The sequence below is a fragment of the Neophocaena asiaeorientalis genome, unplaced genomic scaffold, assembly GCF_003031525.2.
Source record: "Neophocaena asiaeorientalis asiaeorientalis breed wild unplaced genomic scaffold, Neophocaena_asiaeorientalis_V1.1 scaffold132, whole genome shotgun sequence".
NCBI lineage: Eukaryota > Metazoa > Chordata > Mammalia > Artiodactyla > Phocoenidae > Neophocaena > Neophocaena asiaeorientalis.
In genome coordinates, this window is record NW_020173393.1 from 3,303,003 (window position 1) to 3,319,653 (window position 16,651).

General features: G+C 44.6%; 1 protein-coding gene across 6 annotated transcripts in view; it reads right to left on the bottom strand.

The window, feature by feature from the left end:
* Window positions 1-16,651, bottom strand: part of IFT52 (intraflagellar transport 52) — a 35,504-nt gene that overhangs the window by 6,198 nt on the left and 12,655 nt on the right. For 4 of the 6 annotated variants that reach the window (XR_003003476.1, XM_024746825.1, XM_024746823.1 and 1 more), the window contains 6 exons: window positions 15,350-15,476; window positions 11,926-12,012; window positions 10,032-10,100; window positions 5,804-5,958; window positions 1,816-1,903; window positions 697-805 (listed from right to left, as the gene is read on the bottom strand). Coding sequence is in view for 5 of the 6 variants with exons in the window: in XM_024746825.1 (XP_024602593.1) it covers window positions 697-805; window positions 1,816-1,903; window positions 5,804-5,958; window positions 10,032-10,100; window positions 11,926-12,012; window positions 15,350-15,476 (635 nt within the window). In the remaining variant the exon portion in view is untranslated. The remainder of the gene's footprint in view (window positions 1-696; window positions 806-1,815; window positions 1,904-5,803; window positions 5,959-10,031; window positions 10,101-11,925; window positions 12,013-15,349; window positions 15,477-16,651) is intronic. The other 2 variants (XM_024746826.1, XM_024746827.1) reach the window with 2 other exon arrangements.

Genomic DNA, 16,651 nt, shown 5'->3' on the forward strand with positions numbered 1-16,651 from the left:
CCCTGTGAGTGAACACGAAGGCTATTCCCAACTGAATTTTATTTTTTAATAAGTAATGTCGTAGTCATCTGTGTACCTTCATTTACCTCCCTAGGTTAGATTCCCAGGAGTGGGGTCCCTGCCTCAATTTTCTGTCTCCGAATCCATGTGTGCAGGCCCACCTGCTGTGCTGGAGGAAGGGCATGTCAGGAGGAGCACGGGGCTGAGAGTCGGGAACACCACTCACCCTGCAGCTGTGCGGCCCGGAGCCTCATTTCCTCACCCACGGGTCAGGGTGGGCACACTTGACTCTCTCTAGAATCCCTTCCAATTTGAAGTCTCTGTAATTCTCTTGGCCCTGACTGAATTTTTTTATTCAACGGCTCCTGTGACCAATGGCCTAGGTTTGCTAAGAGGCAGCCAGAGTCAGAATTCATCCTGGGGTCACCCAACAGGTCAGAACTAAAGACACACAGGAATTAAAGCTGAGACCCTGGCCTCTGCCTGGCACCATGTTCTAGCTCACTGAGCTAACTGACCCCTAGGGAAACAAGCCACATCATTCACATGAAATAAACAAAAATTGTGCTTTTATACTTCCATTCATATTCTGTTCTCCCTAAACAAACTCTAAGCTTTCTTTCACGACAAATCTCAGAAATTCACAATTTAATAAAACTCACAAAAGAAAACAAACAAGAATTTGACCACACTCACACTTATTGGTGATCTGAGCAAGCCGGGCCTTCTCAGAGGAGAACGTCTCATCTAAGTCAAACAGCTCCAGCGGAGGGGGTGATAATTCCCTGAAACTAGGAGGGAAAACCTAAAAGGCAATAAAGTCTTTCATGAAAGAGCGCATCCAAAGCCATAACTGACGGTGATAAGATGTAAGGAAAATGAGACGAAGAACCGCCCAGCGCCCATCACCACCTTCCGTCCTAACCCATGAGGCCACAGCAAGCAAGACGGCGGCCCAGTGCAAGCAACCCAGTAGAACCAGCTCCAAGCACGCCGCCAAACTCGCCAAGCTGATGTACCAGCGTCCTTGCATGTACCAACTCATGCAAGGACACACAGCTTGGGGCTTATCCGGCTTATTTGCATTTTGTGCAAATTTGTGTTGAACACTTGATTGCATGAGTCGTTTCTCATCTGATGATGAGTTCTTCAGGGACAGAAACTGGGGAAACAGATGTAGATTAATGTAGAAAGTGCTGAACTTATAGCCAGAATTTGTGCAGGTATGAGGCAGTGGTGTGCTGATAAATGTTGAGCTATCACTCAAAACAAGAGGCCTCATCTGTAGCATTTGTCATTTCCTGTTTTGTAAACACTTCCGCTGTGGCCAATTTTCAGGTTACCAAGGTGAAGCCAACTGGCTCATAACCTTCCAGAATGTGGTGGGATAAGACAATTTTGAAGGCAAGTGGAGCTCACGCTGGACTGGAATGTTGAAAAATAACCTATAGACACATGACTGTCCCCTGGGCTCTTAGAACTGTGCTGTGAATCTGAATGCCCGTTGCCTGGAGAGCTCAAAGCTTTCTAGCACAAAGCTCTTCCTCCTTTTCAGCCAGGTGTTCTCATACATGCCCTTCAACCCCACAAGACAGGAAACGTTTAACAGCCAGAGAGGTCCACACCCGTGATTCCTCAGTTGGGAACTACACCAAATGGAAGTCCCTGTAGATACTAACAGGTTTGGTCTCTGTGCATGGTTTGAGCCAGAGAAACATGACCCCATGAGGAAGCCAGCCCCACACGAGGCCAGCTGGTGAGGGAGGGGCAAACAGCAGGGCTCCGCGGCAGGATGGCCCCCACACACCCACTGACCGCTGGCTGAAGGGCTGGCAGCGGCGTCTCAAACTGAGGTTGGATGAGCTGGAGAGGTTCATGTTTCACGTTTAGCTGTTCGTGAGCCCTGTGTTAAGAAGAAGATAAAAAAGCAGGAATCAAGATGAGACACTGATGCAAAGCATGTCTAACTGATCTCACGGTGCTCGTCTCCAACGATCAGGAGGCTCAGCACTTTGGCAAAAAAATAAAAATCACACAAAATGTATTGTTACACGTAATGTAATGATCCTTTCAGGAATCTTCTCTACTGCAACAGACGGCATGACTTTATTGAGAACTGAAAGGGAAAGTTCATTCAAGTTTCCTATCGGGCTTCTCCTAAATAGGCTTTTAATTTTTACCCACTGGACACCGTGAATCTTATAACTCACTGTGTTTCCTTATTTGTTTTCACCATCAAGAGACAGGAGTCAAATCTGAAGTCTGCTTCTGGCGACTGAACAGATCCACAGGATATGCACTTCTGTGTGCTCATTCACTCCACAAACATCTACTGAACACCTACTGTGTACCAGGCAGTTTTATCTGCCAGGAGTACGGCAGCAGGGGAGAAAAGAGACCAAGGCAGGCCCTCGTGGGACTGACATTCTAGCGGAAGAGAGACACACAATAAACAAAAGACAAGATGCCAGGGATTAATAAGCATTAGGAAGAAAAGCAAATCTGCAGAGAGGGACAGAGACAGGGAAGGGGCAGGGAGTGGGGCTTTGCCAGAGCAGCCCTGAGTGAGGGGAGGGGCAGGTCGGGCAGTCTCCCTCAGAGGCGTCCCAGGCAGAGGCCAGAGCAAGAAGAGGGAAAGGGGAGCGAGACATTTTCACGGAACAGCGGGGCAGCCAGAGCAGCTGTGGTGGAGTGAGAACGGCACGAAGGAGTTAATGGAGTCAAGGGCTGACCTTCCCCTACGGTAGTTTTTTTATTGCGGCTTCCCCTTTGCCTCCGTCCTCCCAAACCTTAATTTGACCTTCTGCATCGGGGTATAGATTGTACAAGCTCTGTGACCTCCTCTGGGAATGAGGCAAATTAAAATATACTCACTCACCCAACTTAAATTGTGTGCTCATTTGTGGCCTTTCAAAATTCATCTAAGCAAGCAAATGCCAAGGGATGTGGACAAAGTTCATGACTGTTTCTCTGTAGGGGTGCTTTGAGAAAGGAGACAGGTCTATGACCGCAGAAAGATGGCTAGCTGAGCTTATGCCGTCACCACCTCCACTAGTCCAAGATGCTTGGGGAGCGTCTATCCTAGCAATGAGCAGATGATCCCCACGGAGAGAAGAGAAATAACTTTTCTTGAGCATCTACAACATGCCACATGCTGTACCTGACCCTGTACGAGGCACTTATTTAATGTAACCCTCAAAACAGCCCTGGACAGTGGGTGTAATCTCTTACAGAAGAGGAAACAGGTATAGAGTTGAAGTAGCTCCCCAAGGTCGTGTGCTTAGGAAGCAACAAAGGCAAGGTCAGAACTCAGACCTGGCTAATCCCTGCCAACCAGAAGCCCCGCGACTAAGTCTACTCAGATGGCAGAATTAGAGGCAGTTCTAAGCTAAAGGTTCTAGTACCCACACACAAAGAACCCTGATGCCAAGTCCTGGCCTTGGTCATTCTAGCCATGACATTCTGTTTTCTGTCCCTAGGTAGAGCTGACTGTGCTGGAGCCCTGTGTAAGTAATAAAATAAATTCCATTAAGCCTTCCCTTTCTCCACTCGGCTCACCACCTGCCCAAATCGTCCTCCTACTAGTAGCCAACATGTACTTGATGGGGGTGGGGAATGGGTGGAGAAACTAATCTTAAAAGCAAGCAAAACCTAATTCAGAAAGATGATCAATATGGGAAAAGGGCAAGAATAAATGCTATTGCTATACACAAATCTGTGAAATGGGGCTGCTCTATATTCCAGAATACTCTGGCCTGACCTTTGGTGGTGCATTTTCACCGCCCATGTCTCACTCTCCATCCCACCATGAACTCTGAGGGCAGGGACCGCCACACTGTTTATCTCTACCTCACACCCCACAGGCATCAATAAATACCCTGGACAAATGAAGTCACTTCAGAGCAATACCCTACAGCTGACATAAATATTTAATGACGAATGCAATTTTTATTCAAAAAGAGAAACTGCATTCAAAAGTTGTTACATGCGAATAAAAATACCTAAGAGCTCCATACAGAAACTGTAAACCAGTAACTCCTGCCCTTTGCTGTGGTATGAAAGACAAATACAATTAAAGGAGCCGTCCAAGCCTCTGAAACATCCACCACCTGACTCTGCCGACACTAAAATAGCAGACAGTTCCAATCAGTCCCTCATTCAACACTGAAGAATGGTCGTGATGGCCTGGTTCACCTGCATCAGGAGAGAAGCAGGTCAAAACGGCAGAAGCCGGTCGGACTGGAAGCAGCCAGCGGAGCAGCCTGATGGAACTTTTGTTATCCGAAGAAAAGCCCTGAGTTAGAAGGAGAACATCAGAGCTCAAAACCAAAGTGCAAATGAAGAGCCAAATGTGCAGGCAGGATTTACAACCTGGCTGTCACCCGCAGGCTGCAGGTGGTGAGGGGGTGACAGAGATGCCCTGGCAGCTCTGGGGGTGTCAGTGTTGTCCTCTTTTTCAGAGACTCTCTAACTTCCTACAGTAATATATCTCCAGATAATTTCTTCCCAGGTTCAGGGTTAAGATTGGCTGGATTCACATTCAGGTACCACCAAAAACTAGCCGTGTGACCTGAAGCAACTCACTTATTTTTTCTGTGCCTCAGTGTCCTCATATGTAAAACAGGGATAATAACTGTATTATGATTAGTACGCGATAAAGCAACGTACATAAAAAAATTAACATGGTACTTGTTAAAGGAGTCAAGGCTAAATGCAGGTCAAATGGCAACTAGGAATGAACTTCCTTGCCTGGACATACCCTGCCTTTGCTCAGAAAGCAACCTTCCTGCAGAATGTTCTCTCCCAACACCCCAAACCATCTCCTGAAATCCTCTCACCCCTTAAAGTGTGCCATCCATCAGAGGGCCAAGCAGACACAAGTCACCCAGAAATGTTTTTTGAAATCCTCAATGCCTGGCTAAAATGGCCCCTCTTTCTTAAAGCCTTCCCTGCTTACCCCAGTCGGAATCGAATTCTCTTTCCTCATTATGCCATGGCCTCCAGTTTTACATTTCACATTTAGCATTAGATTAACCTTGCATCACAGCTTTTGTCTGTCTCCTCCATAAAACCATACACTTTAGATACGGTGCTCAGCACAGTCAGAGCTCTGTGAGTGCTTCATGACCTTGAACATAAGTACAGGGCCAGGACGTTAGACAATCATCTGTAGCTGTGCCTTCAGCCTTTGGTTTATCCAGATGTCGATCCTGTGCCAGGCCAGAGATGCTCAAAAATGTTAGGCCCTGCCCCTGTTGTTAGGGATGCAGAACACCACCAACAAAGCCGGCATGAAACAGAGTCAAGGACTGGCCTGAAAGACACTCAGGCCTGGCTTGAGATCCCTGCTCCCACCGTGGGAGAATCCTTTCCCTCTCTAAACCTGTTTCCTCAGCTGCAAGTGAGGCAGGTAACTCAGAGGACCACTGAAAGTATTAAATGAAGGCACAGCGTGGAGTGCTTACAGGGTGACTGCCCCCCTCGATTTACTGAGGGGGGGTCTCTGGGACGTGGGGCTCTCTGTGCTCAGACCAGGAATGTCCTGGGCAAACTGGAACAAGCTGGTTTCTCTAAATGTCCAATACAGAGCCTGGAACACAGCAGGAACTGACAACTGCTGGCAGTTCCCTCTGTACCGAGCCCCGCCCCGGACTCCCAGCTGTCTCGGCCAACCTCCTCACAGGTCTGAGAACACGTTCTGCACACCGCACTGGCCGTGCCCCTACCTCCCGCCCCCAGGCCAGTGTTTTCAAACCGAACACTCAATGGAGTGCAGAGCAGCTGAGAGAGCCGAGGTACTGACTTGATGACCTTGGGGAGGGAAGTGGTATCCAGCTGGTAGATGGACAGGTCGAAGAGGGTGGTGAAGTCCCGAGGGTTCTCATCGCCCTCCTGGAGACACACTCGCAGCCGCTCGGACAGGGTGGCCGTGTCGGGCAGCATCATGTAGTCGGAAATCTGAAAGCCACAAGAGGGTTCCTTTCAGCACAGCAGGGGCAAGAATTTACTCTGTTTGGTCTCCAGTGCCTCAGGTCTAAATCTGCGATATTTCTACTCTCTTGCTAAGACATCTCACTGTTCATGATCACTGACAACTAAAGCTTAAATAAGCCACTCTCGGTGGAAAGAAGGACAAAGGTCACCTGGGTAATCCCCAACGCTGACAAAACCCAGTTCTGCAATGATTCATGCTGGTCCGCACACAGCTGAATATGGCTGGAGAAACGCACAACCCTGCTGACTGGTCTCCTTTTCACTACACACTGATCTTGAGTGCTCAGCCATCAATTAAATTCTCAAGTTCATTCCCTTTTCCCATTCTCGTAGGCAACACTTTCCTTCTGTCACTTCAACCATCTAATATGATTTTCTATCTCTTAATTTTAGCTGATGACCTTATTTTCTACATCAGTGAGAAAACAGACACAATCATAAAAGAAAGTCCACAAGCTACCATTTCAACATCTATCCTCTCTCCACCCACTAGCATCTGGGCCGTACGCTCTGCTTTCTCTCCTGTCCTGTGTACGAACCACCTGTGACCCCAGCACAGACAACCCCTCCTTGGACACTAGACCCCAGCCCTTCTCACCTAGCCGAGGACATGCCTGCAGCACTGCTGAGAACCCTTAATGATGACATGTGCTGTCTGTTGGTAAAAGACTGGGAAAACCTAAATGACTATCAATAGGAGACTGGTTAAATATACCACAGTACAAATAATAGAAAATTCAGTTTTCAAAAAACAATCAAAAGAAAGCTGTTTATGAATAAGTATGGAAAAACCTCCAAGACATACTGGTAATTGTAAAAAGCAAGGTGCTAGACAGTGTGTATACAAAGCGTACATAGCACCATTTGGGTAAAACAAGGGGGAAGGAGAGCATACACATATGCATATTTGCTTATCTCTATATAAAATCTCTCTGGAAGAACATACAAGAAACTGCTAAGACTGCTGTCACTGGGGAAGGGAACCAAGTGGCTGGGCAAAGACAGAAGGAAGACTGTTCATTGCATATGCTTTTGAATTCCAAACTATGTGAAGGCATTACCTAGTCGAGCAATAAATTGAAGTTTAAATAAATGCATGCTGGCAACCAGGAGTCTGTGTATTCCTAATTTCCCTTTGAACTGCATTTAGCCTTGACTTCTAACAAGGCCAACTTGGTGATAGTTTTAAAAACTGGTCTCTGAAGTCACCCACAACATACTGTTCCACATTCTCCAGAGCCAGCACTTGGGGAAACGTGCCTGAGCGTGATGGAAATGAGACGTCAAGACAAACAGGCTCACTTTTCCCTATATCCCAAGCGTCGAAAACTCCCCCAATTCTCAAAGTTTTTTTTTTAGACAAGAAACAGGAGAGAAGCATCAACAAATAAATGCCCTTCCTAGCACTATTTGGCTGTTGTAGAGGCTTCAACCCTCTAATAGGACAGGGATGAAGGTGAGAGCAGTAACAAGGGCGCTGACTATGGCAGAACATACACCCGGGTCACAGCACAGAGGTAAGTATGGGCCCAGCAGTCCCAAAGGTCCCGTGGCTAATTCTTAGCTCCGCACAGAAGCCTGCTACAAAATCCTAGTTCAGACAAGTAGCAAGGACTTAGATGTCCAGACAGAAACATAAAAAGAGTGCTCCCCAGGAGATCAGCTTGGTGCTTTGTGACCACCTAGAGGGGTGGGATAGGGAGGGTGGGAGGGAGATGCAAGAGGGAGGAGATATGGGGATATATGTATATGTATAGCTGAGTCACTTTGTTATAAAGCAGAAACTAACACACCATTGTAAAGCAATTATACTCCAATAAAGATGTTAAAATAAATAAATAAATAAAAAGAGTGCTCCCAAGACCACTGGTTTTCATGACTTCCTGGCAGATTTTGAGGTTAAAACTTGTTATGTAAATTCCTTCAGCTCTTTATCAAACTATTATTTTATTAAATATCATTTGAAACTGGGCTATTGTCTGGGTTTGAAACCCATTCCAACATAATAAGATTTGACCTGAAATCACAGGAAGTTTAGATTTTCAGAATTTCTTACTGTACAATGTTACTGGGTCCAGTGTTTTACTTTCCAAAGCCTTACAATACAAAGAATGTTTTTCACCAGGTCTCACAACTGGAAGATATATGAAACTGCACGGTTTTAGAGAAAGGCCTTAACAACACTCCCCTCCTCTGGTTTCTACTGATGCTTCTTCCCTTTGGAACCAGCCCAGTGTCACACGTGGTGGAGTGTGAACAACAGAGCAGTAGAAAAGGCTCAGGCTCCGGAATCAGCCTGAAGTGGGCATTAAGAATGGCTTGAGCAGGTATTAATCGAAGTGGGAACCTTGAAGAATTTACTTACTTCAGCTTCCTCAGCTAGAAAACAGGAATGACAGAAACTTAGCAGGAGCAAAGCGGCCACACAGGACACGAGCAGATGCAGCACCTCTTAGCGCTGCTTCCCTCAACCCGCGACACTCTAAGTAGGATTGGCGGCTGTCAAAGATGCCGTCCACTCAGAGTTGGGTCCTGTGAGACCTGAAAAGCGAATTCCTGGCTGTACCCCAATTCTTCTGTTTTGGGGGCGAACATCACTTTTCAGGAGAAATTTAAGCAAAATAGCTCCACACTTAATGTTTCCATGTAAGGGAGTATTTTAGACATAGGGCTCTTGCGTTTGCTAACCCTAGTCAGGCCCTGGGTTTCCCAGAGAAGTCAGTCCTCAGCTGAGGGCAGAAGCAGTCAGCGGGCAGCCATTTCTGAGGGCCTCTGCCCACCTCCTGCTACCCATCGCCAAGAAATCATTTTCCTGACATTTCAGAGTTTAAGAAACACAGAACTAAAGGAAGAACGAGTAGACTTTGAATTAGGAGACCTGGGTTTGAGTCCCAGCTCTGTAATTGCTTGCTCTTTGGGCATATTACAATCCTGCAGAATTTCAGTTTCCTCATCTGTAAAATGAGAATAAGACCATCTACCTCCCAGGGCTGTGGTGAGGTTTAAACAGGATGATTTATGTGGACGTACATGATATACAATGCTTGGTAGATAAAAAATACAAGAATTTTTTTTAAAGTCTTGATAGATATATAGCCCTTTTTACAGCCTTTAGTTTAACAAGTAAATTTACATCTATTCATTTAGGCCTCACAATTATCCTGTGAGACAAAGAACACAGGTGTTAGTGTCCCCAAAACTAATGAGAAAACTAAGATGAAAAAGGTCCGAAATAACCTGCTTAAGGTCCCAGGGCTCATGGTGGAGCGGGACCTAGAATGTAGTTACTGGTTCCTAGTCCAGTGCTGGTCTCACCACTCTGATTTGTCTGATAAGTATTATCATAACGCCCTTAGGATTGTTATTCCTAAAGGCAACAAAATGATAGCTTGAAACTTAAATTCTGATGATCTTTGTTTCTTCATGAAAAAATTATTTTTATATCATTCATATTTTTGAAAGAAGTATTTCTCTACAGATACTGACTCTGAAAGTTTGGGCCAGACAGCATACATTAAATTCCAATTATTACATATACAGAGAGCGGCTCCCACCCCACTGAACTCTACGACGAATTATATAATTCATTGATTATTTTTTTACAACATGGCCTTCGTCTCGCCAAAAAGCATCACTTCTTGGGCTTCCCTGGTGGCGCAGTGGTTGAGAATCTGCCTGCTAATGCAGGGGACATGGGTTCGAGCCCTGGTCTGGGATGATCCCACATGCCGTGGAGCAACTGGGCCTGTGAGCCACACCTACAGAGCCTGCGCGTCTGGAGCCTGTGCTCCACGAGAAAAGAGGCCGCGATAGTGAGTGGCCCCCGCTTGCCACAACTAGAGAAAGCCCTCGCACAGAAACGAAGACCCAACACAGCCAAAAATAAATAAATAAATTTAAAAAGCATCACTTCTTGCCATCTGTCTAACAGATAAAGTAAGAGATAGATATTCTTTTGGAACTGTTAGAAGTGGTGCTGAGAAGCTGGACCCATTTTTCATTTCAAAGTTTTTTTTTAATGATTCACAACCTCCTACCTCTGGGTCCTCAGCATCAATCTGGTTTAGGTGGATGTCTCCTGTTGTGAGCCACTGGAAAACAACATCCTAAATTTAAAAAAATAAACACAGAATTACCCATTTGGTTATTTGAGAAAGCTGAGGGCAGGACTAGAGAATAAAACCAATCAAGAAAAATGATAAAGGGAAAGAGAATACACACCAGTGATTTGAAAAAGGGTAGCCACCCTTATCTTGGTGAAATCATATGAAAACTGCAAAGTTTTCCTTACCCTAGTGCCATTTTTATTAATGGAAATTTATCATTTATCTTAGGGCACTCTAACCTTTAATCACCAGCCAGAATTTATTAAAATTTGTTCACTGTTCTGAAACAATCCCTGTGTAATGTGCTGATGACAGTCTGGACTTAAAAAGTATAATATAGGGCTTCCCTGGTGGCGCAGTGGTTGAGAGTCCGCCTGCCGATGTGGGGGACACGGGTTCGTGCCCCGGTCCGGGAAGATCCCACATGCTGCAGAGCGGCTGGGCCCGTGAGCCATGGCCGCTGAGCCTGCGCGTCCGGAGCCTGTGCTCCGCAACGGGAGAGGCCACAATAGTGAGAGGCCCGCGTACCAAAAAAAAAAAAAAGGTACAATATAACAAGATGCCCCCAGAATGTGATAAACATGTTGGAACTTTGTATAGATTCTACAGAAACAAGATCCTTTTTTTTTTTTTGGCCGCAGCTCTCAGCTTGTGGGATCTTAGTTCCCCAACCAGGGACTGAAACCAAGCCCTCGGCAGTGAAAGTGCAGAGTCCTAACCACCGGACCGCCAGGGAATTCCCGGAAACGAGATCTTAAATCAATCTCTCAATAAGACAATAATCCTTAAGGCTGAAGGAACTTACTTCATTAATGAGAAAGCTCAGCAGGACCTTCTCCCTCTGGTTGAGTGAGTCACCGGCATCACGCCAACATCCAGCTCTGGCCTGCACCCCATCACCCTTCACAGGACATGTTTCCTTTGCACTTACCATGCCTTCCCCTCCTTCCCCGCCTCAATCAGGGACAGACCTATCATAACCCCTCCTAAATCCCACTCGTGCTGGCCAGCCCCTCCTCCCACTCACACCTTCCCTGCCTTCATTCAGGTCCTTGTTCCTTCTCTGCCAGCCTCCTAACTGGCTCCAGATTGCCCTCTCCCTTCCATCTTCTGCACTCACAGATCTGACTATGCCCAAGGCTGCTGGACCCTCTACAAGGGCTCTCCGTGGCTTTTCGAAGAAAGTTTGAGTTCCTAGGCTCTATACGGGAGGCCCTGCTTGGGTCTGCTCCTCCCCACTTCTCCAGGGTGGCTCCCAGCCCGGGGTGGTGTGCTTAGAAACGCTCGCCACGGCCTTCTGGATTTAATTCTCTGTCTCTCACATTCTGTCTCAGTGTCCTATATACTTTTTTAGAGCAGAGACTATGCCTGACTCATCTTTGTATCCTTAGTGCCTGGTGTATAACGGGTTCTGAATAGCTGGTTTTAAATGACTAGATGAACTCAGCAGTACTTTTTTTTTTTTTTTTTTTAAATTATTTATTTATTTATTTATGGCTGTGTTGGGTCTTCGCTTCTGTGCGTGGGCTTTCTCTAGTTGCGGCGAGCGGGGGCCACTCTTCATCGTGGTGCGCGGGCCTCTCACTGTTGTGGCCTCTCTTGTTGCGGAGCACAAGCTCCAGACGCGCAGGCTCAGTAGTTGTGGCTCACGGGCCTAGTTGCTCCGCGGCATGTGGGATCTTCCCCAACCAGGGCTCGAACCCGTGTCCCCTGCATTGGCAGGCAGATTCTCAACCACTGCACCACCAGGGAAGCCCAGTACTTTTTTTTTTTAATGACAGGAAAATCATACATATTATTCATTAGATAAAAGAGAAGAGCTTACCATGATTTTGCTGTTTTCTTCTTTATCCAAATATTGGTCACTGAACATGTGACATGAGCCAAGCACTGCCAGTTTCCCACCTTGGTTCTGTTGATGACAAAGCAGTGTCAGATATTCAGATCCCAAAATGTACCACGTGCATTTCAGTCCCCAAACACTTATCATTACAACCATGTGAGCAAATGTCTTATATACTGAGAAATGCCAATTCACATGGGTATTTTAATGGTCTAGAAATGTCAATTATGATAACAACTATATTCCAGCCTGCTTCTCAATTTAGACACTTCTATACCCTTCAATTTGACATTAATAGAAAGCAGTGTGAATTCATTCGACAGTATTTTCCCATTGTTAGTGAAATTATAAATGAATATCATAATCTTAAAGGAAAAAACAGACAAATCCATAGATAATCTATAAAGATTTAGACATTTATGAATACCAAAAAACAGTATTTAAGATCCAAACAGAAAACTAAGCCACAAGCATGAAAAATTCACAAAAGAAACAACTGGTTAATAATAAAAAATTTAATATTAGTAATTTTTAAAAATCAAAACAAAGTATTTTTTCCTCAGATTAATAAGAAAAACATGACTACAAACAGTGTTGGTCAGGTTTAGTGAAGTAACTTCTTTGACACAACGTTGCTGAAACTGTCAACAAATGCAACAAAGCAGTATAAAATATACCAAACACTCTGCACAACTTTATAGTCATAATCACAAAAGATTAGAAACAAATCCAAATGTCCACCCACAGAAATATGGTTAAGAATAATGGAACCTCCCCCAGTTGTTAAATTATATATTAGAAAGGTTTCTCAATAATACGGGAAAATGCTTCTGTCATAACATTAGGCTAAAAGAAAAGTGTACCATCAGTTGTACAGCTATTGGAGTTTAAAGCCTGTGAGGCAAGTAAACAAAAATGAGGCACAAGCAAAAGTGGGAGAAAATGATCAAAACGTCAGCCTGGGCTGCCTCAGAGTACTGCATCTCTGCATTTAAAAATTTTCTGCAATGAGCATATATTATTTTTGTAATGAGAAAAAAAACAGTGCAATATTAAAAACACAAAATGAAATCAGATTTTCTAGCAACATCGCATACAGAGAACAGGCACAACTGCAACCACGCTGGGAAAGAATGACACCTAAGCAGAGTTGTTGAGCTACAAATGCACAAATTCTGTAAATAAAACAAAATTTGCAAAACAAACTCTGACCTGTCCCACATTAAAAGCAAATGCTTCAGAGGAAAAATAATACGATTACTATACCATAACCACTGCAAACAGATAGGTTACTGAGAATAGGAAGTGAATTGGGTGGAATTCTATAGAAATAGCCGGGACGTGACTAAATGAACTGGGCTGCGATTTGAATCCCTGTAGGTGAGTAAACACCTAGACCTCTACTCACAGTCAGATTTATAGTATCTTTTCCTTAGTATACAGTTGACCCTTGAACAACATGGGTTTGAACGGCATGGGCCACTTACTAGCGAATTTTTTCAATAGTAAAGAGTACTGGACCGCACAATCCGTGGCTGGTTGAACTCGCAGATGCACACCGCATATACAGAGGACTGACTCTGTACCACACGATTTTCCACTGTGCAGAGGGCTGGCACCTCAAACCCCTGCACTGCTCAAGAGTCAACTGTATTTTCTTTTCCCTACCTCATTTATTTCAAATAGATTATACATCGTCTTTTAATCCTTTTATTCTGTCCTGACTGATTCTACCATTGTCTTCAGCTTCCTTTACCAGCATCTGTCTATAATTTGTTCCAATTATTTAATTATAAGAGTATGTCTACTCAAGGACCAATTTGCTCCTTCAATGTTAATGAGTCTATCCCAGTAAACCAAAGACCTAGAAAGGACCATGATAAGCTCAAGGAAGGCAATGGCCCTGGGCAAGGAGGCAGAACGCCCCCGGTGCTAGCCTGGCGCTGCTATGGGTTCCAGATGGAGCCTCTCCCTGGGATCACTGCTTCATCTCACCAACAAGAGTGACAGGCAACAACCTCTCTGAAAGATTGTGTTTATAAGGCAGGACTGAAAGCCTATCAGGAGGAGAAAATGGGCTTTAAATAGCTAGGCAATGAGCACATGATAATCTCATGCATTCTAGAAGAATCACCACACTTAGCACAGAATTCTGTACCCAACAGATGCTCCATATAAATCCACTGATTAAGCCAGGTAAAATCTCTGTGCACAGTTAGAAAATCAAATAATTACAACAGTTCTAGTATTATACTACCAGAGGCCCCTTAAGATGGTGTCTCATTACTTTTGTGCCTATAAACAGACATTTAATGTAAACAGTTATTTCCACGTCTTGAATCATTTAACAACACGTTAATTTGGGTTTTTTTGGCCGTGCCGTGGGGCATGCGGGATCTTAGTTCCCGGACCAGGGATCGAACCTGTGCCCCTTGCAGTGGAAGCACAGAGTCTTAATCACTAGACCACCAGGGAAGTCCAATAACAGTTTAATTTTAAAACAGTATTTCCTGCTGTTTAGGAGAGACTAACTACCATTAATAGCTATACCAATTTTGTCTAAATATCATCTTTCAAACACAGTGTAGACATTTATTTACTTCCTAATAAAAATGACGTCAGAGCTTTTAAATATGAGAGGGAAAAGTAATACTTAGGTCCCACAAAGAAAAACAGAATCATGTGTAGCTAGAGACATGCAAGTCTCTGGAGAAAAACTGAGAGGTCAGCTGGTGAATTCCAAGTCTTGGTAGACAGATGAAGGTGAATTCAGCAAACATGAATTCAAAGGCCGTGGATACGTGGGGTGATAATGAGGACGGCTGTGTCCTCTGGGACCACCTGTTCCCACATTTTGTGGGGTTTCCAGGATGAGAACTGAACAACTAGTCTTCTGGTGTGTCTTCCTGGGATGCACTAAAATACCAGCAGCACAATTCTGTGCACTGTGGTACAGTTGCTAACTCAACCTTTCTCTGAATGGATTCTCTTACACTGAGGGTGAGGGCTGGTAGTCAGAGACAGTTATACTACAGTGGCCTCATGCTACAGTGGAAAGGCTTTGGATCTGGAATAAGAGCTAGGTGTAGTCTTGATTCCATCAATGACTGGACAATCCACTGTTTCCCCATAAGTAAAAGGTAGTTCATTGAAATCCTACTTCACAGGACTATCGTGAAGACCAATGAGAAAATATGGGAGTTCCCTGGTGGTCCAGTGTTTAGGACTCCAAGCTTCCACTGCAGGGGGCATGAGTTCAATAGCTGGTCGGGGAACTAAGATCCCACATAGTGGCGCAGCCAAAGAAAAAAAGAGAAAATATATGAAACCCCATGGAAACTAAAGTAGTTCTTACTATTTCAGTAATAAAAATTACATATCCACCCTTATCTAAGAAAGGCTGTACCTTCGAGTGATAGAAAGCCAGGATGGGTCTGTTAAGTGGGAAACAGACAGAGCCTGTGGACAGAACAGCCACTGCTGGTTTCATGACACTCAGTGTGGCACCAAAAGGATAGACAAAGGTGAGAGCCCTGAAAGAAATAAAGAAATATTCAAGGTTTTTTTTTAATGAATAAAAATTTTTTGAAGGTAATCTCAGTGTTTCTTGAGCAAGTCACAAACAAACAGAAAATATTCTATAAGCTTTGGTTTGTTAACTTAAAATTAGTATCACTCTAGCTACAGGTTTAATAAAGCATTTTAAGAAATGTGAGTATAAATTAACAATTTACAATCGTACGTGTAAATGACTGTAACTGGAAGAACTAAAGTAGCCCCAACGGAGGAAGAGGAAGAAGAGGGGGCCTCATCTAAGAACTGAACCAGAGCTATACATGAGCCTGCCCTGTGTAACAATGTCTTAGATGTAAATACTTTCCTCTCCCTTATAAATTTGACTGATGTTATCTCTAAGAATGAGTATCTGTCATCAGAAGGGTATGCTACCTGTTGAGTGCTTCTATCAATAGAGGCATATATTTATCTCACATTGGACACTTTTACACAGACCTGCTTTGGAGTCCCTCCTCTACTCTCCACTGTCCTAGCAAAGACTGCGAGTGTCTTGAGTGAATCAGTACTTGGGGCAATGTACTCGTAGAAAGGGTGTGGGATGGAGGGGATACGGGTGGGGTGCAGACCTAGAGGAGGTCAACCCCTGCAGGAGGGGCTAGGGTTTTAGTGAAAGAAAAATGGAGCTCTGCAAAGGTATTTGTTTGAAGGAAGTGTCCTCAGAAAGGAAAGAAACGAGAATCTTAAAACCAAAGCATACAACTGGAAACCAGGGCAGGGGGGAGGGGGAATGGGCAGAGGGAATACCCATGAAGAGTTCCTTATGAAGATTTAAATTTTCCTTTCTCTTAGACCATTCTTTTTAGCTTAAGTTTTAAATTATTTCCTTCCAGTGTTAGTTTTCCCCATCCCTTCAGTAAAGTCTCACCTACCGCTATGACTTCTGTGTCTCATCATGGTTGAGAAGTGGTACCTGCCCCATGTTCCCCATTCTCCTCCTTCCGCCCCTACCCCAGTAGTATCCCAGTAAGGGGGGTGCAGCCCATGATTTCCAGGACAAGAACAGAAAAAAATGAGCAATTGCCAAGGAGGAAGCAAAGGTAAGTGGGAGAAATAGTTCTGTGGATGTCAGGGCACATTCTTCCCCACACCTTCCCCAAATGCACTCAAGGGAGATAATTCTTAAGGAGGAAGG